The 19,877-nt window shown below is 38.2% G+C and overlaps 1 protein-coding gene across 1 annotated transcript in view; it reads right to left on the bottom strand.

Annotated features, from left to right (window-relative positions):
• The window catches only part of LOC149022952 (transcriptional corepressor LEUNIG_HOMOLOG-like), a 28,101-nt gene extending 8,448 nt beyond the window's left edge, over window positions 1-19,653 (bottom strand). Inside the window, exons 1-14 of the mRNA XM_089150844.1 lie at window positions 19,029-19,653; window positions 18,750-18,885; window positions 18,486-18,583; window positions 17,841-17,950; window positions 17,442-17,737; window positions 17,257-17,332; window positions 17,041-17,152; window positions 16,890-16,945; window positions 16,475-16,792; window positions 3,210-3,284; window positions 2,866-3,096; window positions 2,458-2,599; window positions 2,248-2,357; window positions 1,610-1,759 (exon numbers count right to left, since the gene is read on the bottom strand). Of these exons, the coding sequence (XP_089006970.1) occupies window positions 1,610-1,759; window positions 2,248-2,357; window positions 2,458-2,599; window positions 2,866-3,096; window positions 3,210-3,284; window positions 16,475-16,792; window positions 16,890-16,945; window positions 17,041-17,152; window positions 17,257-17,332; window positions 17,442-17,737; window positions 17,841-17,950; window positions 18,486-18,583; window positions 18,750-18,781 (1,806 nt within the window). The 5' untranslated portion in view covers window positions 18,782-18,885; window positions 19,029-19,653. The remainder of the gene's footprint in view (window positions 1-1,609; window positions 1,760-2,247; window positions 2,358-2,457; window positions 2,600-2,865; window positions 3,097-3,209; window positions 3,285-16,474; window positions 16,793-16,889; window positions 16,946-17,040; window positions 17,153-17,256; window positions 17,333-17,441; window positions 17,738-17,840; window positions 17,951-18,485; window positions 18,584-18,749; window positions 18,886-19,028) is intronic.
• Between the last annotated feature and the right edge of the window lie 224 nt (window positions 19,654-19,877).

Raw genomic sequence — 19,877 nt, 5'->3', positions numbered from 1 at the left:
AAAGCAACCTTTTTTTTAACATTGTGTACATAATACGTTTTTATTAATTTTATTTTTTAAATAAAAATTATTCTACAAAGCTGTATATAAATTTAATCATGGTAGAAGATTTTCTTGCTCTCGAGCGAGATCTCGCCACCTTGAAAAACCGAGATCTCAACCATCTCGGTCGAGATATACAATTTTTTTGTGCAATTTGGTGGCCAATCTTTGTGGGTTTAGGCCTATTTAAGGCCTTTTGAACACATTGGTGGGCCTTAGATTTGTCAAAAAACAATCCTAAGTATGATTTATAAGTCTTCCCATAGTGTGAAACCAAAATATTGTAGGATTAGGGAATGCAAGGTTATACAACATATAATATAGAACCTTTAAGGCATATATATGAAAAGCAAGTGTATCAAATGCATCACATAAATGTTATCGAAATTCCATCCATATGAGTATCACAATCTCAATTTTCAAGAATAGAATAATAAAACTATACAACCATTAGAAGTTCTATATAAGTCATTAAATCATAAGTTCATAAGACAAGCAGAGATTGATTGATCTTCCTTCAATGTTGTAGATGTCCTAAGAATAGTTGCAAGTGAAAATCTAGCCAAAATCCACACACAAAATGCAAAAATGAGAGTTCCGACGAAATCCAGGGCGAGATATCCCAACTCTCTGCTCTCGACCTCCATCTCAACTCGCCTATTTAAAAAAACAAGATATCTCGCGAGATCTCGGCAAAGATCTCGCAAGATCTCCCACCATAAATTTAATATTTAGTCATTTCGGAATCGAAGCCCAAACGCAAAGGAACTCTGAAGACCCCCATGTCTGTCTGTAACTGAATGTGAAGCATGAGCCATACTCAACATCGAAAATCAATGAATCATTAAATGGACAATGACTTGGAAATCAGAATAATGAGATCTATTTTTTTGAATGAATGTGATTATTGAATGTTTGTTTAGCTTATTATAAATTGTTGTTTTGAAAATTTTTTACCCAATTGCTTTGGTCGCCTTACTACCGCCTAATCACCTAGGTGAAGCCCCCAACCACTTTGGTCGCTTTGCCGCTTTGACAACCATGCATTGGTGGTTTGAGAAATCTCCATTATAATCTTCTTCCTTTACATAGTGGAAACTTCTTCAGCATCACCCATGGATGTATCACATTGTGTTTGTGTGTGAACCATATCAAATCTTTGCATTGTCTTTGATCTGTTTTTCCCTCTATTTGTTACTTCTTAGGTATTCATTCTAACACAACTCAATAATGAAGACAATGCATGTGAAATTCAAGATATTTTGGTTGCAAACCAGTATCATTGCTACATGTTGGACCTGTAGAAGAGCAGAACTTAAATACCATGAAATGAACAGCAAAAAAAAATTGGCAATTACCTTATAAAAAACAACTTTAGAGTGGCAAACAAATAGATCCACAAACCATCAAACAAATAAAAACTTAAACAGAACCCAGGGGAAACTAAGGGGATATCAGATCAGAAGTCTAAAAGATGCAAAAGGAGATTTACCAAAAAAATCAACTAAAATGCCGAGCATGAAAGTATCTTGTAAGGACGGCAGGATGATAAAGATGGAAATATTACCTCTGCTGCGTCCCAAAGTCGCACAGTTCTATCAAATGAAGATGTTGCCAGATGAGTTGAATTTGGTCTAAAACGAATATCTGTTATGATTACTGTATGCTCTTCCGGAGTGCTCTCAGTTTGGAATGTGTCCATGTTCCAAAGAACAGCCTACTGACATGAAACACAAATTAGTATGTAGATATATCTCTCCTTGTCTTTGGGAGGAGGAATAATATAGGTGAATATGGATCAAGCTCCTCTACTTCCTCAGCTTGTGTGCCATTACATGCTTATGGGCTGTCAGAGCACCATATCAGCAGAGATGCCGACACAGTGGTCAGCAGCTGGCCTCCATTTCAAAATTTCAATTTTGGCACCCAAATATGGAGGTTGACTGCCAACCACTGGACCAGCATCTGTGCTAACCTGGCGCACCAGTGAAAGTAGAGGAGCTCAATCCAGTGAACGTCCAACAGAAAGTTCTCAGATGGAACCCAATCAATGGTTCTGAAATGCAGCAGTGTGTGAATACAAATCACCAACAACCTTGCTAGCTCAATTAAAACCAATGAAATTCAAATTCAAGAAATACTGCCTCTCCAACTACAAACAAACTCTAGACATGTTGATCAGTTACATATGATACTGTGCAGTACCTTCTTCTCATGCCCAGCACTAGCCAGTATTTTTCCATCTGATGAGAAATGACAACAGACAACTTTGCTACTGCTTGAACGCATGCAACCAACTTCGTTGAAGCTAAAACCTAAGGAAGAATTCAACCATTATTAAAGTACATGGGAACAAATCCCATAGATGATACATAGAGCGCTACATCACAAATCATAAACAAGACCCTGCATTACCCTTGGAAGACTCTGTATTGTGCTCAGTTGGACTTTGTTTTAATGTACCAAATAAGTCCCTCCCATCTCCCTCATCATGTGAAAGAAATGAATCCACATGATCATCCAACGAACCAACATCTCCAAAATGTTCAATATCTTCCTGTAATATGGAATTGAGTGAGCAGATATCTATCTGAAAATGATTCAGAGTCTCTTCCAGGCAATAACTTAGAAATGCCAAATGCTAAATAGGGATACAAACTGTCAGAACAGAGACTCCAAAAGACAACCAGTACTTGATTCTCACTTTCAGATCAAATAGACTGACATTTTTCCCCCAGTTAACTTGATTGGGAATGCTGCCATGCTTTTAAAGATATACAATATTTTTATAACAGCTAGAAACAGAAATCATGCAAGACATACCAGTTGATTTGATGATGATGCAAGGCCACCCGTCCCATCCGGATTATACATCAACATACTTTTTGGCAAGCTGTTAACATGTGGGAGATTACCAGCCATAGTCACTGCGTCACCAGGTGTGTGAGTTGACGGAGTCGATGGTTGGGAGTTAGGAGAGGGACCCAATGTATTCCCTGTACCAGTACTATTAGCAGCTCCAGAAGAAGTTGGTTGTTTCCTTTTTCTGTTGTTCTGTTATATGAAAAACCACAACATGGATTAATGTAACAGAGGGGCTTTTTTTTTTCAATGTGAGATGACGCTTGCTTAAGGGAAACAGTGTCCTATCAATACACAAATACAACCTGCTGCAGCTGTTGCTGTTGTAGTTGATCCTGCTGTTGCTGAGATGAAGATTGCTGCATCGGGGCCATTTTCATCTGTTCAAAACCTCCAAAAATCAGAAATTACAAAGCAATGTACCATACACACCAACTAAACTAGCAAGTACTTAACCATCATCATTGTTTAGGGTTAATCAAAGTTATCAAACACTCTATGTAATGGTAAATACTAATTAGTTCCCTCTAAATTGAGTCTAATTGAAGATTTGTTTATGCTACAAGATCTTGTGAACTGCTGTAAGGTATTGACAGAAAAAACTTGTCACAACCTGCAAGTGCCAGAGTTTAGGGACAAAAAAAGAGGCCATATTGTGATGTTACAGGACTTGTGAACTCAAAGATACAAATCAATACAATAATACATAACTGTCAACTGTGGACCCAAGGCAGCATTCAATGTTCATTGATTGCCTATTGCCATCCAAATCTGTTGCAACTCGATCAGGTGGTGTTCTTTAAATTACAATCATCTTTCAGAAGTGAGAACCGTACAAGACAACTAACTAGTTCATTCTAGCACCAAACATATGCTGCAAACATCCATTACAAGTTTACAATTAAAAGATTAGGATTTAAATTCAAAACCAATAATGATTCTAGAAACCACAGCCCAATGTACATAGGAGAGAAACAAAACCCGTCAAACACAAGCAAATATTAGAAAGAGAAGAATGTCAACAGCACAACACTATCAGATTCAAGACAAGGAGTGGCACGCTGCATTGAGCGATCAGCCTTTTCAATTCATCCTTATACGCAAATGAATGGCCACAAAAACACAGAGAGGGAATTTGCACGAGGCTGAGTGCCCAATTAAGGATTGTGGTGTAACAGAAATATAACCGACTTAAAAATCCAAAAGAAAAAAAGACACAAAGTTATACCCAGTGAATAAAGTTCCCACTGCTGTGGGGTCTGGGAAGTGTCATAACACATGCAGGCTTTACCCCTGCTTTATGGAGAGGCTGTTTTCCAATTCAAACCAATGACTACTAGGTCATAATGGAGCAACCTTACCACTCGTGCCAAGGTCCACTTCTAGAAAGACCAAAACAAAAAAGTAAAGGAAAACAAATGAAAATTATATAACCCCAAAGTTATATGAATAATAGAGGTTTTATGAACTAAAACGATAGCTAACAAATCTAAATGGTTCCATGGAAAATAAGGCCCCTTTGGTTTTGATTCAGTTAGTATTTACTATTGAGAATATAGTAGCATAACTCCCCCTCAAGCTGGGAAATATATGTTATTCCTGCCCAGCTTGTTACAAATGTAATCAACCCTTGCACTCCCCAGTTCCTTGGTGAATAGATCTGCTAATTTCTCCCCCTTATGGACACAGCTAGGAGATATCAATCCTTGTTGTACCTTCAATCGAACAAAATGACAGTCAACTTCTATATACTTTGTAAGCACATGAAACACAGGGTTTGACGCTACATGAATAGCCAGCCATTGGAGTCGCATGTCTGTAGGCTGAATTTGAATTTGAGCCTAAAATATGAAATGCCTTATAGTTGCCAATTCTGGTTACATCACACAACAACACTCCAATGGAAACAGAAAAGTACATGAAATGTAGCACCTAAAGGCTACAAAAAAAATCCATAACATTGCAACTCCAATGCCTGCACAAAAATCTCATAAAAGTGCAACTCCCATGGCTACACAAGAATTTCATAAAAGTGCAGCTCCCATGGCTACATAAAATCCTACCCCAAGGAAGGCCCTCCAAAAACAATCAGACTCACTCTTGAGTGTAGAAAATCTATTAAAAAAATCATAAAAATTGTTTTGACTGCTATAGACATTGAACTGCAAATATCTTCAACCTCTCCCTCACATGTAGAATCAAACTTGACCAAAAAAGACCAAAAGTGCAAAACAAAAGCCTGATATATCTTCAATAAACCCCTCGTACCAACAAATGAAACCCCAAACTAATGCAATCCTGCCAAAATAAGATAATGGCAAATTAGTAATTAATCCAAATCCTAACTCAATCCATCGACAATGGTTGAGTCCAAGCAAACATATCAACTAGTATAAGTCATGGGTTTCAAACCCATTTTGACAACTCATCAGCATACAAGCAATTTGGCCCAACTTAAAGAAATAATAGCAATACTGTAATAAGCCTGATCTTTTCGAAGGGTTATTGGTAATAAAGGAAAAGAATGGCAAATCTGTAAATATAGCAAAACTTAAATGGGAATTGCATGAATATAATTAGGGGAAATCCCCCAAAAGGAACACAAACAAAAACCAAAGGGTAAACTTAGAAGGCAAAAACTCTCAATGGCAAGATGTAGATAGCATGAAAGGGGATGGGAAAACAATAAGGTAGAAAATAATCACTAAATAAGTTAAACAAAAAAAGGAAAGATTAAAGTCAAAGAGGTAACATGAGGTGGGTCATGTTGTTTTTTTAATTATAAATAAATAAAAAGAAAAAAGAAAGAAAGAAAGAGAGAGGAAGGAAGGAAGGAATCCAAAATAATGGGTAAATAAGCCTAGATTGGAAGCAAAGAGGGAAGCAATTCCAATTAGATATTTAACCAAAACAATAACAGAAACAACAAATAAAATGAGTCTAAGAATTGGGGATGAAAAAGGAAAGCCAGGAATCAAAAAAGGGTAAGTGCTACCATCTCTATTGTGTACCGAGGTGGAAACCTTGAAAGGAAAAAAAAAAGGATCTTCATTGTGAATAAATCTAGGAGGATAAAACAAATCTAAAGCCTCTCTTTCTGTTACTTTGAAGAATTGCCAAAACCCAGGTGCAGGGACAAGCTCAAGAACCCAATGTTGCCTTAGAGCTTTCGCAGCTCTGAAGGAAGAAAAAGCTGGAGAAACAAATAGATAAAACCCATCTTCAACCTAAGAATCTGGAAACCAAAAACCATCTAATACCCAAGGCTCAATCAATGGCGGAAATCCAGCCACCAGGATCTTCAAACATCAATTGAAGAAAGAAAAAAAAAGGTTCTTCAACAGAAATGATCTGTAAAATTGTAACTTCTAGTAACCAAAAATTAAGAGAAAAAGGTGCAGCAGATCAGCTTCAATCCTCTCAACAGAGAGGGAGTTTCAGATCATAAGTTGCACATGAAAATATGATGTCAATAACTCTCATTTCTTTACAAGTTTCTGACAGGAAATGGAAAGACAAAGAAGTCCTAAAATAAGAACATAGGCATTCTTAGGCCGAACATCAACTCAGATTACCATGCTGATTTTGCTTTTTAAGATGTTTCAGACAATGAGATCAAGAACCAGCATGAATAAGAAGTTGCAAAAGGAACCATCATCAATGGTCTTCCAAAATGCTGCCTTGAAGCCCACTTCTATAAACTTGAAAATGACCTGTACCGAACCAGGAATGGAACGTAGTAGAATCACCAGAAAGCAATTTATGAAAAACGATGGTTTGTAATCTTGATCGAAATTTAGATATGAACCTATAATTTATGAAAATGATGGTAAACAAAGTCAACTTTCAAATATAAAGTCATTCTTCTTCTCGATATTAACCCATTAACACACCCCAAGCTCAATCAATAACGGAAAGTCAACATGCAACCAAGTTTGTCTCCAGCTGATGAAGCAAATAAATATTCAACAAAGACATTCAAAAATCAATGATAGACTTAGCACTATATGAAAACAAAAACCATGGGAAGTAATAGAAGAAGTCAAAGCTTGATGTTCGATCTAAACCATGTGTGTTTCTTGGGTATCATTCATCTTACAAATGGTATCTTTGTTTGGAGCCTGCAACTGGAAGAGTTTATGTTTCCCGACACAACGAATTTGTTGAACAAGTGTTTCCATACAAAGGAATGGTGTCTCCAGCTTCACTGCCAGTAGCTACTGATTGGCTTACTGTTGTTCCTGCAGTTGTTTTACATTGTTCTTCTGGTGCTGTAAATCAGGGTTTCAATAATGGGTTGGATGTTAATGGGCCTCAAACTGTTGAAGGGCTGAATAATGGTTGTAATGGGACTAATGTATTATTCCTAACCCCACCAATAATTTGTAATGAAGATACCCCACCCCCACCTTGTGTTGGTACGGTAGTTCCTCATGGGCCTAGTCAAGGTTCTGTGGCCCACTGTTTGGCTGATCCAGTTACTAATGGATCCCTGGTTCCTGTCCAAGTAGCTGAAATTAGTTCTGCACCTAGTATGGTTGCTAGTCTACCTAGAACAGATTCAGCTGCTATTGCTAATACTTTGGTTCAATCGGTTCTACCTCATGATGGTTCTACTACTGTGGCTTTGCTTCATCCTATGACTACAAGATCTAAGACAGGTGCACTTAAACCTACTGTTAGGATGAATTTGAGCACTTCTGTTGAAGAATTAGAAGACCCAACGTTATTCTAAAGCCTCGCTTTCTCCTCATTGGCGTCATGTTATGCACGAGGAGTTTAATGCTTTGGTACAAAACAGTACTTGGATCCTTGTCGTTGCATTGTTTGAACATCAGAAGAGATAGGTTGTATGGAGTTCAACTCCTCATACATCTTTCTGAAAATAGAAAAATACTGGGTTTGGGGTCTAACTTTTCAATCAACCAAGAAAACTCCTGTGACAACTCATACATTCTTGACAAGTTATTTTGACCATAGTACAACACATTTAAATACTCCCACATATCTTTCACTATATTCAAGTGAGTTACAAGATCCACAATATGATCGGCCATGGAATTGAATATCTGCCCCAAAATATGTGCATTAGTAATTCCTCATTTGCATCACCTTTGGGGGTTGATTGAGTCAGGTGGCATTGCTGTCCACATCCAGATGGAACCACTTCAATATAGTTTTCCATTGCTGAAAGTTAGAAGTAGATTTTTTCAGTCAACCAGTATGAGGATGAGGAAACAAACTTCAGTCATAGCAGTCGTAGATGAGGATTCTCCAATTGAGATAGTCAACCAATCACCCAAGAAAAGAAACAAACGTAGCTGTATTTCCCTCCTAAGAAGTGTGGACAGCAGCTATATATCTATCTTCAAAAAGAAAAAAAGATGCACGACTTGTATTTTCCCAATAACAGAAGCTATGTATCTCAAAGACACAGGCTAAACACTTCCCCGACAAGCAATACCCACTGATCAAGAAGACAATAACCTAGACAGCAGAGTATGTTCCCAAACCCAAAAAAAGCAGATGAATGTTTCCAAAACAGACCCAAAACAGAAACACAGTACAGCAGTAAATCTGAACTTTTAAAGCAATATAATCCTTAAACAGAGAGTACCCAAAACCAAACAGCTGGGACTTCACCCCTAGAATAGAGGGTACACAAACCAGAAATGAGAACAGAGAATTTTCAAATAGTTTCCCAATTTCAAAAACAGGTCAGCAGAATTTTCTTCAAGATGCAGCAGTTTCCAAACACATCGTCTGCCCCCAAAAAAAGAAAACAGATTCTTCAAAAGAAAAGTACCCAGTGGCAGAATCCCCCCCCCCCCCCCCCAAAAAAAAAAAAAAGAAAGAAAGAAAGCAGAAGTCTGAATTGAAACAAATTATAGATCATACTTAGGAACAGAAGTTGTCATCAAAGAGCAAGACCTAATTTTTACATTAGTCATGAACTAGTATTCAAAAATCAGAAACACGAAAGAGGATGCTGTTCCCCTACAATCAAAAGCCTGAAGTTTCTTCAAAATCTGTTGAAGAAGCTTCCTCTGATAAGAACATCAATAAAAGGAAAACTTAGTGGCATCTAGTTATGATTATAATGGCCTAGCTCTAATACCATGTAAATAGAACTCAGAATTAGGAAGAGAGAAGAAGAGCCAATGATATGCTGTGGAGCTTCACTGAAAACTTGTAAAGCCTCCAATTCCTTCTAGCTTTAGGTATAGGAACCCATTACAAACCTAATCCAACTAGGAAAATAGAAAAACAGATTACAAATAAGAAAAGGACTACAAATCTTATTCGAACTCAACTTGCAGCCACTAATCCATCGACTCGTTGAGAATTAGCGCCTTTGCTAGGCCTTTTCTATGCCCAAAATGCCCTTCTAATAATTAACGTCCTCTAATATCTTAGCATTGAACATAACAAATTTTACATTATACCATCAGAAATGGAAACCATGCATCCGACCTGTCATTGCTATTACAGTTGTTCATCAGAAATGGAAACCGGAAATTAATACATTACTATTGACATAATAAACATATCTATTCAATTATTTTTTCCATTCTATGATTTGAATTATTTTTTCAGTTTATTAAGTTCATGAAGATTCACAATAAATACTCAACCATTAGTCAATACCTACGATGCAATCATTCGTTAATAACCGTTATCATACATATGAAAACCATTAATTATTAGGTAGAAGTTTGGTTTCACTCTTATTTACAAAACCTGCAATCACAAGAGAAGACCCCAAACAAGAAGGAAAAAAAATGATAAAACCAAAAAATACAGAATGAAAGACAAACTCCACCAACCAGAGTCCATTAAAAGAAGGTGGTAGGTAGGGAGGGAAGATGCAAGAAAGGGACTCTTAGAACATTACTAGAATTTTTTAGGGATTGAAAAGAATCTTTGAGATTTGGTTTTGATGAGGTACAGTAAGAGATAAAGGAGATTTAGGCGAGAAAAAAGGAAGTAGACTGGCATCACGCTGCTAAAATAGGGAGATGAAAGTGAAGGTTTAGGGTTTTGCAAGCTATACCACTATATTAAATTACCATGTCAAGTTTTCCCAATTAGAAAATAATAAAAGCATATTAACATAATATAAAATCTTTACGACTTCACCTAGATAAGAGTTAGTCTTTTGTCACAAAGGACATGCAAATCCATACACAAGTAGATACTTAAGTTTCTAGGATTTAATCAGCAATTAATCGAATTGGACCTATGCATGAATTTAGGCTCTCTTTTGTATCATGTTATTCTTTTTTAGGAACTATTTAAGAAAAATGACGATGCAATCAAATTTTTATCAAAGAAAAAAATAGTAGTAGTATTGCATATTAGACATAAAACAGAATAGAATGATAAAACGTTTGTAACTACCTGTGTAAAAAAAATTTATTACATTTTTTATAAATGTTTATAAATCAAGGAAATTCTAGGGCTTTCCACGACAAAAGAAGCAACGCACTACACTATTGCTTGGGTGTGGTGATAAGTGGGCAAGGGTTAGCTAGGGCATCCCCCCTAAGCGACGCAATGCATCGGCTCCCAGATGTAGTGATAAGTAAGCAGGGTTCCCACTTCCCATGCCGTAGACAAGTGCGGTAAAGAAGCTAGTCCATAAACGTAGTATTAGATTGGCATTTTGAAACATAGGGTCTTTAACATGTAAGAGCTTAGATAAATAGATGTTATGAGAAAAATAATGATTAATATAGCTTGTGTTCAAGAGACTAGATGGAAGGGTAAAAAGCTAAAGAATTGGATGACTTTAAACTTAGGTATACTGGGGTAAAAGTAATAAAAGTGGAGAAGGTATAGTTGTAGACAAAGACCTAAAGAATTATGTGTTGGATGTTAAAAGATTAGGTAATATGATTATTGCTATCAAGCTTGTAATGGAGAAAGAGATCATAAATATGATTTATGCTTATGCATCTCAAGTAAGATTGGATGAACGTCAAGAGTTAGAATTTGGGGAGAGGGGAAAATGGATGGTTCAGTGGACATAATTCATTAAGGAAATAAGATTATCAAAGGGGGTGACCTAAATGGACATACTGGGAAGATTTAAGAGGCTATTAGAATATGTACATGGAGGATATGGTTTTGGAGAGAGGAATGAGGACTGAATCTCAATTTTAGATTTTGTTGATGCTTTTGATCTCTCACGAGACAAACCAAACACAAGAGAGGCCCCGGGGCGGAGATAGGGAGAACCCAGGGGGAAACCAAAAGAACAGGAGAAGCGGAACAAAGGCAAACAGAGACGAAGCGAAGAACACAGACGCGAGAGAGGGGGAACGCGAAAGAGATCGAGGATTGGCCAGGTCAACAAGAAAGAGGTGATGGAAGAGAGGTCCCAAAGAAAAAAAGGGTGGAGAAGAGGGGGGCCGGGGCTAGGACGCGACCAAACAAAGGAAAGGACCGGGCCCAGAGCGGGCGAGGTGGCGTAAAAACAGATAAACCGGGCGAAGGGAGCAGATGGATGGGGCAACAGGATGGATAAGATGCGACATATGGGGGGTCCCAGGTAAGCTAGGCGGGCCGGCCCGCGGACGCGCGGGAGTACCGGGACTGAGGTGGGGCCTGTAACCTGGAGAAGTGGGGAAGGTGAGCGGCTGTCGCGGCCCGCGTTGGGGGCGCTGTGCGCCCCATTTGTTGGGCGGCTTTGTTGTTGTTGTTGTTGTTGTTGTTGTTTTGACTCTCTATCGTAAATATTTACTTCAAAAAGAGAAAGGAACATTTAATTACCTTTAAAAGTGGACATCATAGAAGACAGATAGATTTCTTCCTAACTAATAGATCTTATAGATTATTATGCAAGGATTCCAAGGTGATACCAGGGGTTAGCTTAACCGCACAACAAAGACTACTAGTCTTAGATATGTCCCTAACTCCACAAACTTATAAAAGGTGCAAAATTAATTATCCTAGGATAAGATGGTGGAACTTAAAAGGGGATTGCTTGAAATCCTTCACTAATGAAGTAATCAAAACAATGAAAGTGGGAATTTGAGGGGAACACTAATGCAATATTGAATGAGAAGGCTAAATGTACTAGAAAGGCGGCTAAAGATGTCATAGGTGAACCAAAAAGAAATAAAGAGATTTAGAGGTGGGATAGTGAGGTTCAAGTAGTCATTAAGAATAAGAAAACTAGTTTTAAGACATGAATAGGGACAAAAGATGTAGGGGATCTACAAAAGTATAAGTTGGCTAGAAATGAAGCTAAAAAAATTGTGGGAAAAGCAAGGAAGAAGTATGAAGATTTATATAATAAGTTGGGCACGAAGGAAGGTAAAAGATCCATTTATAAGATAGCTAAAATAAGGGACAAGAAGAGTAGAGATCTAAACCATGTTAGATGTATCAAGAGCATGGTTCCTCGTGTCAGCGATATTTCGACATGTCGCTGGGGGGCGACACGATTTATACATAAAGTCGGCGATATATTGCCGACAACTCGATTTTTCGATCTCGCCGGAAGCCTTCCGCTGTTTTCACCCGCAGAACTGCAGCACCCAGAGGCTGTTCTGCTTCATCTTCTTCAGTTTTGCAGAATCGCCACCGGAACCAGCGTCGGAGCAAACCCTTTCAACCTCCCTCTGCTCGTCTGCAAGACTGCAACTCTTCGCCGTCCTTTCTCCTCAACCACCGATGACCTTAGACGGAGCTCATGAAGTTGATAGTCCTACGATCAGATCCCAGAAAACAAGACGTCTTGGGAATTTGGGAGATGAATCGATCCCAAGCAAGCAATCTACCCCATCATGCTCTCCACGGCTCAGGTTTTTGGAGCCCAAGAATAAACCAGCCACTGCAAGTCTGCAACCCCAACAAACAATGAACAGAGCGTCAGCAGCCCAGCCAATACATCTCCAAGTCTCGTCGCTTCGACCAACATCAACACCATCACAAGTTCACAAGAATCACAACACAATCGTCATTGTCGTCGTCTACATCACAATTTACAAATAACCAACCACAAGTAAAAGCTCCGGCGAAACAAGGAATTGTGAAATATCGATCAAATAAAAAATCCTTCGACATGTCGATTGATGTCGACATGTCGATGGTGTCGCCGGCCACCGACACGGCGACACCAGTCGACACCACTTACCTTGATCAAGAGTGAAGATGGTAAAGTACTAGTACATGATTAGGACATTTAGAAGAGATGGGAATCTATTTCTCTAGTCTACTAAACGAGCATACTTCAAGTATTCATGATTCTAATGATTACACCATTCACCGTCGCAACAATTTTCAAACATACATAAGGAGAATTTTGATGTCCAACGTAAAAAAAGCTCAAAGTAGGATGAAAGTAAGCAAGGCACAAGGTCCCAATGAAATTCCAATTGAAGTATGGAAGAGCTTAGGTACCTTTGGGCTAGCTTGACCAACCAAGTTGTTTAATAAGATTATGAGCACAAAGAAAATGCAAAATGAATGGAGAAGCATCGTGGTTCTAATTTACAAAAATAAAGGAGATATTCAAAGCTACAATAACTATAGAGGCATCAAGCTAGTGAGTCATATTATGAAATTATGAAAGAGAGTAATTGAAACCCATTCAAGACAAACAACCACAATTACGGAGATCTAATTTGGCTTTATACCAGGAAGATCTACAATGGAAGCTATTTGCTTTCTTGAGAAGCTAGGACACTCGTGAAAATGTATAAAGAGTGTAGGAAATATCTTCATAAGGTTTTTATTGACCCTAAAGCTTATGACAGAGTCTCTAGAGCATTAATTTGACAGGTACTAGAGGAAAGAAATGTTAGAAGTAAATATATAGCCATAGTTAAGGATGTGTATGATGGTTCAATGACTAAGTGTAAGAACGGCGGTGGGACAAGTTAGTGAATTCCCAATTACAGTTGGGCTACATCAAGGATCAACTACATCAAGGATCAGCTTTAAGCCCATATTTATTTGCACTAATATTGGATGAATTAACTAAAGACATTCAAATGAGGTTCCTTCATCTAAGCTTTTTGTTTATGATATTGTAATGATAGATAAGACACAAGAAGGGATTAATCCCAAGTTAGATCATGGAGAGCAACTTTGGAATCAAAAGACTTTAAACTAAGTAGAACGAAGACAGAATATCTAGTTTGTAACTTTGATTATGATTGGACGAACGATGCGTGGCGAAACTTGATGATAATGAGATTCCTCAAATTGACAATTTAAGGTATTTTGGTTCAACCATATCATAAATAAAAAAGGTGATATAGAAGACAATGTTTCCCAAAGAATTAAAATAGGGTGGATGAAGTGGAGAGGTGCATCTAGGGTCTTGTGTGAATGACCTATTCCCTTAAAGCTCAAAGGAAAGTCTTATAGGACCGTCGTTCGATCAGCTATGATGTATGGTGCAAAGCGTTGGGTTGTTAAGACTTAAGAAGCATCATATAGATAAACTCAATGTAGCAAAAACAAGGATGTTAAGATGGATGAGTGGCAAAGCTCGGACTAAGGAATGATCATATTAAAGTCAGTCAAGGAGTGGATCCAACAAGTGATAAGCTATAAGAAAATCATTTGTGGTGGCATGACCACATTCAGCGAAGGCCTGTAAATTCCCCTCTACGAAGAAGAGATATAATTCAGATTGAAGGAATTAGAAGAGGTAAGGGCAAACCTACGATAACCTTAAGAGAAGTGGTGAGAAAGAATATGCATAGCTTAAGCCTTGAATCTAGCATCGCCTCAAACAGAGCTAATTAGAAGGCAAGAATCCATGTAGCCAACCCCATTTTAGATGCGACAAGGCTTGTTGTTGTGCTTGTTATAAATCACAAAAATTCAGATTGAAATTACATATAAAAAAAATTAACCAAATGCCCATACATATAATTCAGCGGTAAGAAGTTTCCTTCTTCACCCATCATTCCCCAATCAACTCAAAATTGCAAGGCATGGGATTCTTCTTCTTCTACCTCCAACTGCAAGTCCCAATTTAATTTTTTACTTTGGTTTTCAAGATCAACCTTTACTTTTCACAATTAGGAAGGGATACAATTTGTTGCAATCAAATCAATTAATCCAATCAATTTGTTTCAACACAAGGCAACTAAACCACTCCCAAGAGAGAGAATCCCTTGTCCAAACCTCAATTGGCCGACGACATTTTTTTATCTGCCAGATGCAAGTTTGGGGTGAGGAACTAACATAGGGACAAGATGGTGGCTTGGGGTCAAGAGGGCTAAGGACATGCTAGCGGTCCGGGATTGCTATTACAAGGGCAATAATGCCTATGTTTGTATTGATTCACACTCATTAGGAAACATGAGCAATGTAAAATCTATGTCACTTGTTCATCTCGCCATTAAAGCCAACAAGTCAATCAATTGAGATTTGATGTGATAAATCAAATTATGTTGGGTTGAATCTTGATGTAATATATTCATGGTTGTCAAAGTGTCCGCCTAGGCGGCTGCCTAGACACCTAGGCCCATTTTTGGGTAAAGGCAACCTGGTGTCGCCTTGCTTGGTGTTGCTTTGGTTTTCATTGCCCTCTATTACCTCATCTCGCTTCACCTCACATTGTCGCCTTAACAACCATGGATATATTGTGATTGTTCTCTTGTGTAAATAAAGACGCAATTGAGAGAGTCTAACCCAAAAGGCTCAGAGACTCAAGCTGGTTGATTGGAAGGTAATATCAAGAATTAAGTTTAAACTTGAAAAAAGAGTGGGATTTATGGTCCATAAAATTTTTTGAAGAAAAGAATTAACAATGGGGTGGTGGTGGAGGCCTGAGGGTAGATGAATAGGCTCCCGCACAGGGTTGAGAGTGGGGGGAATAAGGGTAGGGTGAAGCACGGTGATGTGGGGTAGGTTGTAAGGGAAAAGAAGGGGGCTTGCCTTTCTAGCAACAAAGCAAACGTCCGTTTTAACAAAAAAAAACTGTATTAAACTTTAGTGTAAAAGAGGAGGTAAATGTTTTTAGCCATAATTAACAATAGTCTCTTGAGGCTGTTAGGATTTTTGTGTTTTCTCAATTGATTACAAATAAAAACAAGCTTCAAAAATGAAAGGAAGCACACGTAAAAATGTAAACCATTAATGGTCATCCCTAAGTGAACATCATCAAGAGGAGCTACCACAAATACCAAAACTTACGCACTAAATGACAAATATTAAAGGAATAAAAATATCAGTAAGATACGACAGGATCACAACCTGGCACTTTAATGATCTAAATCTAAATATCAAATTCCAGAATAACTTCCTATCCTATGCATAAATAGCTCCCTATAAAATTAGCATTCAAAAATATGAACTGCACAGACTTTCTTCTTAATGCTCTTCCAAGGGCTCTCTCTCTCTCTCTCTAATACTGTTTGGAATGATGCAAACAGAAAAAGGTTTCTCCTTCACTATATTAACAAAGCTACCTTTCATCCAACGACAACCCCCGAAAATATAAAAAATTAAAAAAATAAAAAAAATAAAAAAAAAGTGAACTGCTCCTTGTGACACACATGGTAAGGTGGCATCTGACATACAAAGTGTCCGGAATGCTAACCTTCATCATGTACTCTGGTTGATCTTGGGATGTCACTCTAACCTTTGGTGAACTTGATTGAATTGGAGAACCTATAGATCCCTCATTTCCTGTAGGTTGACCATCTTTTGAATTTAAGTTTCCCCTAGGTAAGACCCTGAATCTTCGAGGGTCCACATCACCAACATAGTTAGGTGCACTGCTAATGTTGCCTTGTGCCTGAGCCTGTGCCAAGTATTGTTGCTGTTGTTGTGGAGTTAGAAGCTGAAATTGGTTTGCATTCTGTGTAAAGGGCTTTTGTACTTGTGCCCCTAGATTTGGCCTAATTTGATCAATACCCTGCATAATTAAATGACTGGTAGTCAAAATGTTGATAGTAGCATGCCAAAACTAAATAAATGAAAATTGCACAGGCAACGCATGGTGTAAAACTTACAGTTACAGTTAAGGGCCATCCGTTTAGAGGAGGACCACTGACACCTTGGTTCAATCCTGAATAGGAGAAGAACAAAGATTACATGGGACAGAATTTCAGTTAGTTCTGTCAAATCTATGAGATAGTTCTTGTTCCAAACTGTCAGTCTTACCAGTGCTGCCTAGTCCAGATTTTGACTGCATAATCCCCGGTCCATAAATTGATGAATGATTCATAGGCAAAGATCTTTGGGTTACACCCATGTTAACTTCACTCTTGATGTCCTGTGAAACCAAAAAGATTTCTGATTGAAGTTTTCTGAGGAATATGTACAAACCAAAGGAAAAGATAAGAAACTGGAATAAAGAAGAGATTGTTGATGAATTACAGCTGTCTGCTGAGTCCGTGCCTGTATTTGCTGTAGTGCCGCAGACACACTTCCTGGACTACCTTGAACCAACTGGCTGTGACAGCAAGAATATCAAGAGAACTGAGGAACTTTCTTTCACCCTGAGGTGACAAAAGAACTTAAAACCTAAGCAAATCTATGAGTTCCAATAGCAATGTGGTTACCCTGGATGATTGCCTGCTGATTTCATAAGGGCCATTCTACTAGGATCAAGAAGTTGTGTAGGCGCATCTGAATCCATTGAGTGAGGATGTTTCATTCGTTCTTCATACAATTTTGCTGCCAAGACACTAGCATTAGACTGCCCCAACATTCCTTCAGAGTTCATTGCATTTATTGGCCCACCAAGAGAAGGATGATTAGGATCCCTTCGTTGCAATTGAGCATGCCGTTGCTGCATGAGTTGCAATTGCTGCATTTGTACTTGTTGTTGGTGCTCCCTTGCCTTGATTTGTTGTGTCTGTGGAGCAAAGCAAATTCTGAGTTGGTTGAATAACCCTCTCAAATAGACAATACCTCGTAAAAGAGAAATAAATAGTATATATATAAAATCGAAAAGGCACCTCTATATAAGCTGCAGCAACCTCAGAATGCTTCTCATTTGTCCTTGCAATAAAGATGTCCCAAAAGACAGACCACCATTCAAAAAGGAATCCTCCAGGAGCATCAATTGCTGCATATGCAAAATTCTTGTCAAGAAAGATACCGTTGCACTCCCGCAGATACCTCCTTTCAGTCAATCAACTTCTTTCACATATTTTTTACTTGGTAATTCAATCATAATAATTTATCCATACAGATTTAACTTTTCTGCCCTGCAAGAATCATGTACTTTCTTGCCGTACTGTAGAGAAAATCAGTATTGATGCCCTGAGTAGACTAAGGTTTGTGCTAAACGTTTTTCCCTGGATTTCTTTTGCTGTTTTTCCCTTCTATGACAAAACCGTAAGAGAAGGTCTCCATTTTTTCTTTCTTTAGTATATATGTTATTCCAGTCTGTTTGTATTTCTCGCCATCCCTCTTAATAAATACAGCCTTCTAGCCAAAAACAAAAATCAAACATATACTTTCTCCATATTATTTGACAAGCAATTCAAAAGAGATATTTGCATGTAAATACGAGAGCATAGTTCAAACATTTATTTCCTGTTTTACATATTAAAGATAATAGTACTAAACAATGTTCAAGAACCAGTAAGGAAAATTACCAACTGGATCTGCAGCTACCTTCCCTTCAGTCATAAAGGCTTTTGCAGAAGCATGCAGATTTCTTTTCAACAAATAATCATAAATGTAGACATCGAGCCTGGTGGAAGATGAATGCAAAAGATCAAACAGAAAAATTACTTTAGAAGGATGATACCAGTGACAACGAAACGGATTCAAACTGACCTATCAAAGAAAGGATGGAGTTTTCTTATTTTATCGTAAACATATAGAGAAAGTAAGGGGATGTCAAAACCATGTCATACATCTTATCCGCTTCCCAGTTACTCTGGGCCATGGCTGGATTTTCCTACTCTATCAGGCCGAACTGGAAAAAAGGAAGCAAATTTAAAATTGAACTTGCAGACTGATCAGAAGAGCTGAAACGATCACAATTTGCACCTGCAAGCACTTCCTTCCCCGTATTAGATCTCTTACACAATAAGTTCAAGCAACTTCTATACAAACAATAAAATTGACCAGTCGCATTGCAGAAATTTCGTAGAAAATCACAACTTCAACAACCTTTTTTTCATGATACTAACCTCTGATCTAACTGCAAACACAGATCACAGCCTACATTACCGATCCTGGTTTCCACGCAACACCAATCTCCATAACTGAAGCCCTAATTCTACTAAGCAAACTAAAATCACTTAAGCTCACCAAAAATTGAAATTTTGATATACAAGCATGATTGTCACATGAAAAACAAAAACTCTACTAGAGTTTGGTGCGACAGGCGTGATCGTAGGCCACACCTAGAACGCTTTGGAACTTCAAACGGTTCAAAATCTTTCTCTAGATATACAATTACGCAGAAACAGTGCCTGAAAGATAAAATTTTGTACTACTACTCTCCAAAGCAAGAAGGTTTATCAAGCTGTCGGAGAGGCTGCTGCAGTAGAACAGTTCGACCATTAGGGAAATGAAGATTCGGTCGCTTCGTCTGCCTCATCGCCCAGAGGAAAAAATCAGAAAACGAGAAAACTGTTTCGATATCCGAATCTCAGGTTCGGTCTCCGAGCCTGACTCCATACCTACGAGTCTCTCTGACTTTCTGTTCCGCAGTTGGCTTCAAGTCTTTACGTTCGTAGTGATGGCCCGACGCTCGTTGAGAAAGTAATTAGTGATCAGTAGCTTCGGAAGAGGCTCCGTAAACGTCGAACGTGTATCTGCGAAACTAACGCCCGTTTCATTCAATGCTCTGTAGTTTGATCTTCAATTGATGACGTTAGACGGCTGAGTGTAATGCTAATATGCTCGATGTTTAACAAGACGGCTGGCGTAGTAATTTTCTTCGGAATTGGCGGGTGATCTTGGACAGATATTTTCTCTCTCCAGTTTTACCAAATTTAAAGACTAATATACCCTTATTATTACCCTAGTTGATC

The sequence above is a fragment of the Hakea prostrata genome, chromosome 3 (assembly GCF_041222555.1).
Source record: "Hakea prostrata isolate BN-2017 chromosome 3, UWA_Hpros_2, whole genome shotgun sequence".
In the NCBI taxonomy this organism is placed as follows: Eukaryota; Viridiplantae; Streptophyta; class Magnoliopsida; order Proteales; family Proteaceae; genus Hakea; species Hakea prostrata.
This window is presented reverse-complemented; position numbering and strand designations above follow the sequence as displayed.